This window comes from Strongylocentrotus purpuratus, unplaced genomic scaffold, assembly GCF_000002235.5.
Source record: "Strongylocentrotus purpuratus isolate Spur 01 unplaced genomic scaffold, Spur_5.0 spur5_scaffold_21, whole genome shotgun sequence".
Taxonomy (NCBI): domain Eukaryota; kingdom Metazoa; phylum Echinodermata; class Echinoidea; order Camarodonta; family Strongylocentrotidae; genus Strongylocentrotus; species Strongylocentrotus purpuratus.
This window is the reverse complement of record NW_022145607.1, coordinates 23,553,760-23,568,880: the sequence shown is the minus strand read 5'-3', so window position 1 is coordinate 23,568,880 and position 15,121 is coordinate 23,553,760. Positions and strand designations below refer to the sequence as shown.

Sequence of the window (15,121 nt, the reverse complement as noted above, 5' to 3'; positions counted from 1 at the left end):
CACAACTACAAGCTGGCAGGTATTCATTTTAACCACAAGCTGGCGTAATCTCAAAGTTTATTGCGTCCGCATGACACATAATTTTGATTGAGGACCCTCTGCTGCTTATATTTATCACGCAAACCATCAGATCTGTCGTTGGTTTGTAACTTTAAGTTGACTTAAAGTTTCATAACCATGAGTGCATCCGCCTGTGCAAGATAACTTCAAAGTTTAAAACCATGCCCTAAACTTAAAGTTAGCGCACTGTCATGTGGACATAGCTGTTTACAGAAGCCAATCATGTGAACTGATGTGTTATCACTATCAAGAGTCTATTGTCTAATCATGTGACACATGTACTTAGTGCTGTCATGTGGTAAAGGTTCCTTTTGTCAACATATGATAGCTTAACCTCCAGGCAAATTGTGCATTTTGTTATGAGAATTTTTGAAGTTAACATGAACTAAGTACACAAATTATTCATATCAAAGAGAATGAAATGATGTTTGTTTGTTTGTTTCTATTTCTGAAATCCATATATACATACAAGATTTAAAAACATACATATAAAACACATTTGAAATGATAAGAAAGTAAGTAAATGTGTAAAGTATAGACAAACGGTTTGGTAGCCGTGGTCCTGTTTTTCCATGGGGTCCAAAAATAGAAACAGTTGACACAAAAAGGATTAGATCCTTTTTAAATACCCCAACTTTAATTTTCAGTACACTGCTACCTAAGAGCATGTCAAATTCGATAAAAATGCTACCCAGGTGTATGAATTAATACAGGGAAGCTTGCAAGTTTGTCACAGACTTGCCAATTTGTGTTTGATTGATTGCACCTTTAACAATTCATAACTCTCTTATTTTCTAACGGTTTTTGCTCAAACTTTCACTGACCCATGTCTCTGATTTGTCTGCTTCCATTTAAAGTAGATAATATTGGAGTAGACTTCCCCTTTGTGATTGTGTTATGCACATAATGTTTATATCCCTACAGTTTAATATATCTAGAACCATTTCTCAGTCTACCAACTCTCTTTTTTAAAATTTGTTTTATTTGTCATTTTGATTATGTAACAAGATAAGGAATAAGGACCAAGAGGTCGTTGACTTTCTTTCTAATGCATAGTGATGGTACTGAATGTATTGAATTTCTGGAAAACATTCCTGTTTATACACTGAGTGAAAGATGAGAAGGGTGAAAACAATTATTGTATATTTTTTAGTTCAGGAACCTCATAAGAAGTGGTCCAGACAAATAATGATTATTTTATGTACTTTACTGGAGGAAGTAATTCACATAGTAAGCCTACGTGTACATCTAAATTATTCTGTGCCTTACATTGTGAGTTGTATCTTGAGTGTTATTTTCAATAAAATCAAAAAGTTCAAAAATTTGGAAAACCTATATATGAACAGACGATAAAGTGAGATGTTTCTCCGTGAATTTAATGAAAACATCACTCAAAATTCATACCAACATTGTGTTGAACTTACTATTACTGTACATGTATATGGGCTTTAAAGCAGAATCTAGGTTTTTGAAATACATGTATATTGTTAAATAAGCCTAGGAAATACAATTAACTAGTTTTACAGGTACAGCACAGGCGTCCCATTGTGCCAAGATTTGTGAGTTTTATTGAAAATGTTTTGCTTGCATACTGTTATCGGTTTGGCCTCAAGTATTTTGTTCATTGAAATTTGTGAAGATGCAAGAAAGAGCCTAGGAAAAGGGAGTGCTACGCCTTTACTTTTGGGGCCTCTACTAGTATGAATAGGGCCCATCAATTACTGAGTTTTATAGAATATTATGACCTCTCTCTAAAGGTCACTGCATTGATCTCAGATATAATGAAACTGTCTCCCACTCTCCCACTGTTATAGATGTACATGTAGCTCTGCAAATAGATTTGTGTTATTTGCTTAGATTCTGGGATGAGTTATCAAATACAATAAGCATACAAACTACCGGTATATCTTTATATGCCTGCAGATTTGATCGAATTGATCTATACAGAGTTCACAGACCCTTGTAGTTTCAGGAAATACATATTATGTCTGTTCTTCCTTTGCATACATATAAATATGTGCAATGCATTATAGCATATGTAGATGGCATATGATACAAATGACCCCAACTAATTACAGATCTTTAAAGGCCAATCAGTTTCTAGTTTCAATTTTCAGTTTAGTTTCTTTTATTTCACATGAAAAAACAATACATTAATACAACCTAGCACAAAAACAAAGCATATTAATTATCAACTAAAATCGATATTCACGAACAATAAAGACATCTCCACGGCATAAGTTTGTAATGCATTTACACTAGATAATTCTGAAATTGCATACCGGTATGTGAAAAAAGGAACTTAATAAAAAAGTATACCGGTAGCTTGTAGCGTTTAAAGATCTCACATCATTGTAACTTTAGGATTTTAGATTCTTTATGAAATGTCAACATCTGCTTGCAAATATTCTAATCATCTCGACCAAATATTATCTGATTCTGTGACAATCCTCCCTTTGTATAAAGTTACTGTAAATATATTCATCTGTGTTTGCATTTCTTATAGACTGTGTACACTACCACTTCTTTTGTGGGTCAAGTGGGAGTCTTTACTGGCATGAAACCGTATAAATTCACCATCAGCCTGAACGAGAGAGGTAAGAAAATACTTGTTTGCGCAAAAAAGGGAATAAAAGGGGAAATTGGATATCAAGGACGCATGAAAAAGAACAGAAATAAACAGCAGCAGTCATTAAAGCAGCAATGTTTAATATACCCAACTGACTTTCTTTGATATGAAAAAGGCAACATTTTATACTAATACTGTACATACCAGATACATGTACGATGAACATACAAGGAGTGGTTGCCCTAATTCTTTGTGTCCCACAGTGTGTCTCATAAAAAGGAAAATCTTTCAGTTTACATTCTTTATACAGCGTTCAGACTAGAATTAAAGTAATTACTTAATATATCCGCTTCTTGTATGATTTTTGTGTAGAACTTACTGTCAAACCTGTTATAGCAACCACCTGTATATAGAAAGATCACCTGTCTATAAAGATCACATTTCATGTTTCCCTTGAGTGGTTGTTATGTACAGGTTTTACTGTATATTGAATTTTGGAAGTTTGAATGCAGGAATATATTTATTGTTTCTCATTTTCTTTTGAAGATAAGGGGAAAGCAATTGAAAACATCGTTGAGATGTTACAAGCCCTGCTCCTGGGGCAAGTCAAGTTTACAACCTTCGTTTTGAGAGATGTAAGTGAACAAAAATATTCCTCTAAATGTTTTCTCATAAAAATTCTTTCAAATTAGTTACTGATCACTGTGGTCAAAGATGTGAGGTCACTTTTGTCAATTTGAGGAAGAAAATCTGATTTATTTATTTCTTTGGAAAGTGAATGCAAATTTGATGAAAAGTTCAAGGACAAAACAAAACAAAACAAAACATGCCCATGTCACTGTTTTTGTGTGTGGAAATGATTTCAATTTCAATTTCAATTTCATATTCAATTTCTATTTTAATGTCATTGTTGATGTGAATGTCACTTTTGATTTTAGCTTGAATTTCAATTTCAATTTAAATTTTCAATTTCAATTTCAACTTCAACTTCAATTTGAATTCAAATCTGGGAAGCAGTATGAATCAAAAGGAAACATTGCTTCGTATCTCTAACAGGCCCTTGCCAATGATAACAGCTTTGATGAGGTTGTTCAACGGTTTACCAGCGAGCAAGAGGTTGCCCCAGCCTACCTCATTGTTGCCGGTGTCGACCCGGGGGAAGGAGTGGTCATCACCAAGGCCAGGGTAACGACCGTGAATGTATGGAGGCTGGACCTATCGGGGAACAGGTATAGAGATGATGGATATTTGGTTTCATAGAATAAGCTGTAAAGATACCTCTATATTAAATAAGTTATCATTGTTGCCGGTCTCGACTCAGGAGAAGGAGTGGTCATCACCAAGGCCAGGGTAACGACCGTGAATGTATGGAGGTTGGACCTATCAGGGAACAGGTAGAGATTATGGATATTTGGTTTCATAGAATAAGCTGTAAAGATACCTCTATATTAAATAAGTTATCATTGTTGCCGGTCTCGACTCAGGAGAAGGAGTGGTCATCACCAAGGCCAGGGTAACGACCGTGAATGTATGGAGGCTGGACCTATCGGGGAACAGGTATAGAGATGGATATTGGGTTTCATAGACTAAGCTGTAATGATGTATACCTCTCAATTTTTTTGATACAGAGGTATCAAATCTTACCTGTGTAACACAAGGGTTTGCAATCTATCGCAATTATGAAAAACTATTACAATTCATTCGGGTCAGGTTTAAAAAAAATAACATGTGCATGCACCAATGATCTCAATTTGCCATTGCCACATTACAATTCGTTGTGAATTTCTGTATTATGCATCCCTGTAACAATAATCAAAATGTATTATTAAGTGTTGCAAACAGGGCCTATTTATGTGCAACATTTGAATAGAATCTAAAAATTTACATTTACATTTGTAGTCCTTCTCATCCATGAAAGTTTCTCTTAATTCTTTTTTCTTTTCTGCAGATGGTTCTTGTTAGAGACAAACTATGATCACTGGGTGCCTCCCCCTAAGGATGACGATAGAAGGTAAGGAGTTCCCCCCACCCCGATGATGATGATATCCTAATGATGATGGTGACGATGATTAGGTTGGTGATGATGATGGTGATGATGATTGTGATGATGATGATGATGATGATGATGACAATGATATCCGAATGATGATGGTTATGTTGGTAATGATTATGATATAGTGATGATAATGATGATGATGACGATGATGATGATGATGATGATGATTATGATTGTGATGATGATTATGATTGTGATGATGATGATGATGATGATGATGATGATGATGATGATGATGATGATGATAATGAAGATGGTCATGGTGATGGTTATGTTGGTAATGATTATGATATAGTGATGATGAAGATGATGATAGTGATGTAGATGATGTTGGTGATGATGATGGTGATGATGATGATGGTGATGATGGTAATGATTATGATATAATGATGATGAAGATGATGATGGTGATGATGATGGTGATGATTATGAGGGTGATGCTGATGCTGATGATGACAATGAAGGCAATGATGATTTTGAATCTGGTATAATTTTCCGACTGATGTAGTAAAGAAAGAAAGTATGTGTACATTATGTGCTTGTGAATAAGCAAATAAGGGACCTAAAGCTTTACATCTTAACCAAGGGACTTGGTAATTGAGGACTGATACCTTATCTAAAAGTTTGATGATGATGTGGAAGTTGATGATACCATTTTCCATAACTGCAATGAAAAAATGAAAAAACAAGTACTTGTATATTGCTTATACATGTATAGAAGCAAATAGAGGTTTTTATTCAAAGTCACAGATGTAAAAAAATAATAACAGTTTGTAACATGGAAATTACAACATGTACCATCACCCCATCCTGACTCCAATGAACACACCACTGGGTCTACCAGGGAAAGTTACAATGCTACAATAAAAATTAAAAGTTTGGTTTAATAAACCATGAAATCCACTCAGCAAATCATGAATGTATCATATCACCCTCAATTTTGTAAGCTCCAAAGGATTTACCTCTCACAAATTAGAAGGCTAATTCCTGCACAACCTAATTTTCATACCCTTTACAAAAGTGAGCAGTGCTCACCCAAGCATGAATTGTTTTCAGACTTTTTGGTGTCATATGAAAGTTGAGTTTATGAGCTTTCCATACATATAAAACTTTTTCCCAAGAATTATATATTTTTTTATTTGGCAGCCATTTCAAAAGTGTATAGTTTTTTTGGGGATGCACTGTACAGTGCTTCTTCAATCACTTGTGCCCTGTCTTGTAAAGAGTAATGAATGATTCCTATTTATCATAACTTGAAGTCAATCACAACTGTGCATTTAAGGGACAAAAGGTTGTAAATTTGTGATTGATTAGAGGAGTTCGATCGATTCAAATCAGCTCTTTATTTGACGGGGGCCCTGGCTTCAATCAGAAGGTTGTGGATTCAAATCTTCAGCTGCCTTCTTAATCCAGATGGAACCTTCTAGTAATTATTACTTAAATGCCCTTTGCATTATTTATTGACTGCCCAGATAAAGCTAGTACAGTAGTATTCAAAGTTCATGTTGAAGCAAGAAAAGATGAAAATCAAATGATGGAAAGCATTCACCCTCGATAGGACTTTGAGCTGTACACTATACCTCTAATGATTGCTCGCCTTACAAGATAATATTTGCTTATTGCGTTAAGTGTCACAGATAAGAGAGAATGTAGGTCACATCTCCATATAAAAATGATATTAGGACATTGAAACATTGGCAATGCACCAGGATTCATTTGATAATTAATGATGTTTTCCAAACCATATCTGATGACCTGGAGAGTGTTTCACAAAGACTAACATTGAATTTAAGTTAGACATAACTATGGCAGGCTGTTCATGTCATGGTTTGCTCTCACCATTTACTGGCATTGGTCTCTCAAGGGACATACAAATCATGGTCACAAATCTACAGAATTTACGTTTTTTGATAATGCATTATTGAAGTGAAAAATATTATCTAAAGATCCTAATTGAGAGAGACCAATGGTGAGAGCAACCAGTGGCATGAATGGCCTGCCATATTTAAGTCCAAATTAAAGTCGATCTTAGTTGTTGTGAAACACTCCCCTGGTCTTGAAAGTCCATTGTGCAGTTTTAGTTGTGAACTTTGGATATGCCTTGGTACTTGGGTCATTAATCTTGGGACTTTGCTTTTTAAAAGGGTACATGTACCTATCACTAGAAATATTTTTATCTGTATGATATGGGCTCAATTTTTCTGTACTACGATCAAACTGTGAGCTTCACATATTTCTTCTATGAAGAGATTTTGCAAGTTAAAAAACACTCTCAATGAGCACAAGAGCGACTTGTGACAGGGCTAGACTCAAATAGGCACCCAAGACACGTGTGCCCCCAAACTCCTGTTCAAGAAATCTAAATTTAAAATCATAGGGGCCCCCTTCATTAACGACCCTTAAATTTTCAATCAAGACTTGTTTTTTAAAAAAAAAATGGTGCAGAGCTGTGTAAAGGTGGGTCATAAGCTTTGAAGTTGGATATATAATTTAAAAATCAATCTGTATTTCAAGATGTACATTGTACAATATAAAAATGAAATTTCTTTTTATGCTATTATTTGAGATACCTTTTGATAAATTTAGATATCCTATACTTGGATTCAGATTTGGACACAAATGTAATCATTGTATTGGATGTTAGTGTTATGTATTACTGTCAAAGAGGTTTCATTTCTTTTCAACATCATGAAGGGGTGAATTTCTTCTTCCCTTTTTAATTGTGTATGTGTGCGCGGTTGTGTGTTGAGAAAATGAATTGCAGCTAACAATGTTTGCATGTAACTATTTACTTAGGAAGGAAACAATCTTCAACTGTATAGCCCTGTCATTTCCTTTGTTATCTCAGAATAAAAGACTGTTGGAACTTTTTTCTGAAAATTTGTAATCAATTGGCCATTTTCGCAATGTAACCAAATTTAATACATACATATGTCTATGTGAAGTGCCTTGAAAAAAATGATTTAATTCACTTGTTTTTTTTTCATTGCTGGTAGTCAAAATGCATTTTGCATGTATTACATGTTGTTAGGTAGGGCAATCAACACGTTTGTCCTACCTAGCAACAATTAATGTAGGCAATTTTCCCTGAATTGTCAATTTCTCTTCAGAACACCTTGTTTCTCACTATTTTATTCACCTGCATTGCATTCTTGAGTCTCTAAACAGACTTTAATCTTTGCATACATTAGTTGTTACCATGTCAGGTAATCCTCAGGCAAGATTTTGAGTTGTCAAGAGAAACCTTTGTTTGAGAAGTTATGCATAAAATTACATGAAGGATAACAAATACAAATCTTTGTAATGCATTTAAATTCAATGCATGATACATCTGTAAAAGTGCATCTGACAAACTATTACATTCACCTGTATCAAGTAATTGCATTTCAATAGTCAGAATGCAAATTGCCTGCAATCCTGCATACATGTAACTTGTTGGGTAAACAAGCCATTATGTTTGCCTGACCTATCAACAAGTAATGTATTTGATCACTGCAATGGACATTCTGACTTTTGAAATTCAGTGACTTAATGTAACAGGTGCATATATGCATAACCAAAATGGTCTGTTCTACATGAATAAGTGTGCCTGCAAATAGGTTCTTGCAGTTGAACACAACGACTTGTATGCATAAGGGTGTACTAGCTTCAGTCTGCTTTAAATGAGAGACTTAATTAGTCCACTGGTTTTTGAACATCCAAGTGCTGAGTTATTATTTCTGTATAAAATACTGTAATTCTGTGTCAAACTGAATTTGAAACAAAACAATTGAGTATGAACGACAAATTGATTTCATGACATTTTCATGAATAGAAATGGTTTTGTGTGTTCATATATTTTCAGAATTACAATTACAATCTTTAGAGAATGAATAGGTTGACACTTAATTGATTGTCACTCAATATTTCAGTAGATTATCTCCAACCACTTGGGAGTTCAAACCTGGACTGAAGTGGACTATAATTTTGACAATTTGATTGATAATATTTTTAAAATAAATATTCTCCTTTATCATTACAGAGATCCTGGAAACAAGGCTATGAATTCTGTAGGTCAGAAAAACATTGACAACAACACAATGTGGAATGTCTTGTCGACGCAGCCAGTACTGAATGAGTAAGTTTTTTTTTCTTTGTTAGTTTTTTTTTTTTTGTGTGTGTGTGTGTATATAGTGCATGTGTGAAGAGTAGCCGCTACTATTGGTATCAACAGTTGACACGGTCACGTGGATACATGCATTTGTTTTTCCTCACGTGTGTAAATGCACAAATTAGTCATGAAAGTGAAAGCATCTATTTCGCATTAAACTCGTGACAAAGCCTAAAGGTGTGCCAATAATTACTTCCTAGATCCTGCCATATTGATTAAGTAACCATGTTGGCAAACAAGTAGACACTTGAAAGACCGAGAAAGAAAAAAAAAGTTATCACTTGTTATTATTCCAGATTCCTGAGAAAGCAATTATATCGGGAAGAAACTGAAGTACCTTTTAATAGCTGTGAAGACCTAGTTAGACCTCACTAGGAATGATAACGATAACTATAACAACAAATTGTTCTCAAAATCTTTCCTATGTTGTTTAAGTGGCAAATGAATTGGTAATCGTTGCCATAGGTCTAATCTCATTGATGTATGCTAAATAGGCAATTAACTTTACATTAACTTTACATTAGGACAAGCCTCAACAATTTCTTAGAGCCAATAGCGATGGAGGCAATGTCCATATTGTTGTATTGACAAAACGTCGAGGATTTTATCTTCATATGTTACCCCTTTTATGATTATAGTTGCATTTCATATGCATATAGTTTATCATCATAGGTTTTGTTGAGGTCTGACAAGGCTGTAAGTCCTATACATGGGACATGGAATATAGTTGAGGATTAATGTCTTACCAAAGGGCAGTTTTGTACGCACTTTGATTTGATCATGACTTTCAGGTCCTAAGATCAAAGCTCATGAACCATTGAACCTCCTAAGAGTGTATAAAAAAATTTGGTCTGTAACACGAACTTATCAACAAATGTGATGTTTTATGTATGAATGTTTGAATAACCTGTAGTGCTTGATTATTCTATATTTCATGTAAGATTCTTTTGAATCTGCACTAGTTTGGCCAGGAGGGATTAGACCACCCTGCATGGTCACTGACAGGTGGTTATCTCATCAAATCAACTCTCAATTAACATAAGAAAAAGGGGAACATGGGGGACCAATGGTCACCGATTAGGCATTGTTTGCTATGTAGAGGGGTAAAGTAGCTACAAGTAGGACAATGGGGCTTTAAAAGAAAAAACTTATTTAAAATGGTACCGAAGTGCCAAACACAAGACTTTGAGAAAGTTCTATTTTTCATAAAATACCATACCATTCGTGTTTGGTTTTATTTTCATTTCCATTTATTCTTATTTCTTTCTGTATTTTTTTATATTATAGCCAAACTATCTACACTACCTTGATGAGTGCTGCTAAGCCAGAGATCTACAGTACACGCTTGAGGACACTCCCTGGCTTGTAAGACCAGGTCCAGGTCCAGGTGGTAGTAGGGCCAAGTCCTAAACAATCACGGAAAAATACTTTTGCTTTTACCTTTAATCTCATGGGAGATGATAAATCCCATGATGCACTAAACCACTGTATAACAAAAAAAACACCTCATGTATTTTGTACCTCAGTCACTCTACCAAAGCAACTCTGCAATGACTCTTAAATGATTCCACACTAACTCCACACTGACTCCAAAGCGACCCATTCATGGTGCATTCCTCGTAATCTAAATTCTTGTTCAGTGTGTTGTCGATGCAGGGTCGGCTTTGTCAGTAAGACCAAGCTTTTACATAATGAATGGAAAATGGGGGCGAGAACAAAATTACAGTATCTGCACCTATTACTGCAATTCACAAACATCCTTTAGTGTAATAGGGTATGAAAAATTAATCATCGTCATCATCATCATCCTAATATGCAGTGCACTACGTTTACCTCAGTTTATATTGCCGTAGCTGCACCAATTTATTTGTTGATGAGGCTTGAGAAATTATATGATTATCTGAGGTGTGACTATTTGATTATTGTGATACAGTCAAACCTGTCCTTAGGGACCACCTAAGGGAAACACAAAAAGTGGTCTTTGTAGACAGGTTCCTTTAAATGTTTCAATGAGAAAACGTTTTCAAGGGAGACAAAAAATGTGGTCTTTGTAGGCAGGTGGGCATTAAAGCAGGTTGACTGTACATGTCGTGATTAATCCCACTTCTGACACTTACTGTGTTGCATTTCGAATATCTGCGTATATGTCGACTTCAGACAAGGATGTTGGGTCTACTTGATCTTAATTCTAGACATGTGTCTCACTTAATGTCCAACAACAGCTGGTGCATATGCATGTGCAATACACTAGATGCTACTGTAATGTTGGTAAATGATTGGAATATTTGATGGGAAAAAAAATATATGATGTCTTTTTATTAATGCTCTTTATAAGTCTAGGTGCACAAACTTTGATGGTCTTCAATCTCGCAGCTTTTTTTTCTTCACCTCAAAGATTTGTATACATATATTTGATGTGTATGTGCAAGAGAAAATGCAAAAGTTAGCATTCTTTGCTTGATGCCTAGGGTAGAAAAGGTATATTTTAAAGTAATTATTTTTATTACATATTTACAAAATTTAATTCTTGTAAAAATGATGGTACTACACCTAGTATAAATGAAACACCATTAAAAGTTAACCATTTGTAATCAGTGGTTTTGTAAATTAAGCAATTCTGTGGAAAATTCTGAAATATCTTTTAACTTTCTAAGATATTACAGTTTATATTTCAGCAATCAGGTAATTCCATGGAATGTGTCCCTTACATTACGTCCTTTATCCATTTATTTTTCTTCTAAAAATTACAGTTCTCTTCAATTTTTATATAATCATTGACTGATGATTATTTCCATGTAACAACTGGTTGCTTACTTTGATACAAGCATATATACATGCTTTCTTACCAGTCAGGTAAATCAAACCATCCACAAACCAAACTATTATGCAGTGGTCAAATCAAGACATTTTTCATTTGCAGATGAAATGAAAGGATAGAAGACGCATGTCGTGCACGATCCATTGCCAAGAATCGCCCAAGTTTCTTTTACTCTATATTTTCTTTAATGGAAATACTTGCCTTCATACTGAAAATACTTCTCTTGCCAATTAAGATTTAGGTTCAAATGTTTTAGTGATCCATATTTTAAAAAATCACAGAAACCTGGCCTCCACTGGCATAAAATATACATAACAGTTAACAAATAATATTAACATGAAAGGGGAATGAGCATGTTTGAATCATTTAAAGACTTTTCTGACGCAGAACAAAGGGTGTCATATATTTTAATGTAGATATAATGACAGACCAGGGGGAGGGAGGGGGATATGGAAAAGAGGAAGAATACAAACTAAAACAATAACAAGTGGAGAAGGGGAAGAATAAAAAAGATGAGGAGGAAGTAAAATAAGGATTAAAAAAGAGAGAATAATCAGATTAATTGTTAAAAGTATGATTCCTTCTCTCTCTCTCCCCTTTTCTCCCCCTCTACCATCCTCCTCCCCCTTAAGTGTTTTTCTCTCTCCCTCACTCCCCCCTCTAAACTTCCTCTCTTTCTATTATCTCTCTTTCGATTCCTTATGACATTAATTATAATTGTAATGTAATGATATAATTATAATGATAATATTAGAATTACTCCCTCCTAACTCTCTCTATTTCTATATCTTTCTTTCGATTCCTTATGACATTAATTATAATTGTAATGTAATGATATAATCATAATGATAATATTAGAATTACTCCCTCCTAACTCTCTCTATTTCTATATCTCTCTTTCGATTTTTTATGACATTAATTATAATTGTAATGTAATGATATAATTATAATGATGATATTAGAATTACTCCCTCCTAACTCTCTCTATTTCTTTTATCTCTCTTTCGATTCCTTGTGACATCAATTATAATTGTAATGTAATGATATAATTATAATGATAATATTAGAATTACTCCCTCCTAACTCTCTCTATTTCTATATCTTTATTTCGATTCCTTATGACATTAATCATAATTTGATTGTAATGATGTAATTATGATATTAGAATTACTCCCTCCTAACTCTCTCTATTTCTATATCTTTCTTTCGATTCCTTATGACATCAATTATAATTGTAATGTAATGATATAATTATAATGATAATATTAGAATTACTCCCTCCTAACTCTCTCTATTTCTATATCTTTATTTTGATTCCTTATGACATTAATCATAATTTGATTGTAATGATGTAATTATAATGATATTATCATAATTACCCCCTCCCAACTTCCTCTCTTTTTACATCTTTCTTTCGATTCCTTGTGACATTGATCATAACTGTATTATAGTGATATAATTATAGTGATATAATTATAATGACATTATTATGATAATTACATGTAGAGGGTCGTCGCTGTATTTGAAATTTTTTGGAAAAAAAGATTGCTTTCCATTCAGCAAGAATGTTAATCATACCAGTACTATATGTTCAAGTTTGAATTCTGTACTAAACCACCATGTGTTATATATTATGCAATATTTTAAAGCTTGGTACAGTACCTGTGCACCTATAAAATGATTATAAAAGCATTATGTGTGATACGTATGAAAAATCACATTATATATATATATATATATATATGTGTGTATATTGATTTTACCTAATTTTTGTTATGGTATGATCAATGGAGATATGTATATCTTGATACTTCATAACTGCTGTTGCACACTTTGTAGAATCAGAAGGAAGAGAAAAAAGATATTAGATTCTTACTTAGAAGTTCACTTTCATGGTACTAATTTACTAAGATTGTACAAATTATATCACTGAGATTTTAATATAACATACATGTTTTTTTTAAATATTTGTATATTGCATTAAACGAAATGTCATACTTATGTGCAAGCATTCTTTCAATCTCACCAATTACTTAATTGGAAATCATTATTGTGCAATTATATATGAAAATAGAGCAATTGATTAATATCTATCACATACTTTTAATACAATTGTATATCTCTATTCATAAATGTCTTATTTGTTTATCCTATTGGTTTGAATATTGATTTTATTTCATGAATAATTGATTGTGGTATGTGGGTGTACATGTATAGGTGTATAAATTATTCTCTTTCGTACTCAATTGCCTTCATTTTGCCATGGGTATATTTGGCAAAGGCACTTCCAGTTCCCTTAGGAATACAATGATGGATGGGGCTGAGAACTGAAAGTCTAATAGAAATTATAGTTTGGGAACCAATTAATTATAATTAACAGATTATGATGGTGCCTACATAGATCTCATCAAATCACAGGGGGAGTTCATGAAACTTGAACAATAAGGAACTATTCGACACTGCTGTACATTCTCTTTGGAAGCTGTAAGAAACCATGCCTTATCGTCTTTCCAAGTATTGTATCCTCACTTTTGCTCACTGCAGTGTGGGAGGAAAGTCATCATCTAATATCAACATTGTATTTGCGGTAGGGTCAATTGTCAGAAGAGCATGAATCGTAGAACCATATCTACTTGTATAATTCAAGAAAAGACAAGAATATTTCAGAATAGTACTTTATATTGTCACTAGGTAATGGGTATTATATGTATCATTGTTGTTTATCAAGATATACAAGTATGTACAATGTTACGATCCGTATGCAATTGTTTTTTAATCCCTCTCTTTTTTCTGTTTCAAAGAGGCAATTTTCTTGTAATCATTCTTATAATTATACGTTGTATGTGATTTCCTTGAGGTACAGGGTTAATTTGTTTTTGTGTGTATAATGAAATTATCAATGTCATATTCCTTTATATTCCATCATGTCATGTCATATTTAAAAAGTATAGTGTTAGTGCCTGTTCAGACATGATGCAGAAAAACCTCAGCGTTCTTTTACTATGATGACATACAGTGTAATACACTTCACGTATCTGTATCATATAACCCAGAGCTCAGTGAATACGCGCAAGTCCTGTGTTGCCCGAATTTGCCGGTCATTGATATAGGGAAAAAAACGTGGCTTTTTTGGCAGTGGTTTACAGCGCTGTATCTGAACAGGCCTTTAATCAATCCATCATTCCTTGTAAAGATATTGTATCTTGTGGTCTTGTTGTATATTTCATTTGTATCACCTCATATCTTTTTGGCAATCATAGCAGATTATTTTGATACTAATTAAAATCATTCCAAGAATGTGACCAACGAAACGAGACTAGTTTTGTGTGTATTGTCCGTTCAAATTTTTTAACTTTGTATTTCAGTTTTTTTTTAAATGGCTCAAAAGCAGGAGCTTCCAGGGGGGACAGCCCACCAGGAGCACTAACCCTATGGACCCTGAACCCCACCCTCAAGGGCTCGCTTGCT

At 33.9% G+C, this 15,121-nt stretch overlaps 1 protein-coding gene across 1 annotated transcript in view; it reads left to right on the top strand.

Moving 5' to 3' along the window:
* The window catches only part of LOC577060 (N-acylethanolamine-hydrolyzing acid amidase), a 14,292-nt gene extending 3,963 nt beyond the window's left edge, over positions 1-10,329 (top strand). Inside the window, exons 4-9 of the mRNA XM_030995409.1 lie at positions 2,567-2,657; positions 3,176-3,264; positions 3,686-3,858; positions 4,578-4,640; positions 8,707-8,802; positions 10,123-10,329. Of these exons, the coding sequence (XP_030851269.1) occupies positions 2,567-2,657; positions 3,176-3,264; positions 3,686-3,858; positions 4,578-4,640; positions 8,707-8,802; positions 10,123-10,204 (594 nt within the window). The 3' untranslated portion in view covers positions 10,205-10,329. The remainder of the gene's footprint in view (positions 1-2,566; positions 2,658-3,175; positions 3,265-3,685; positions 3,859-4,577; positions 4,641-8,706; positions 8,803-10,122) is intronic.
* The last annotated feature ends 4,792 nt before the right edge of the window (positions 10,330-15,121 follow it).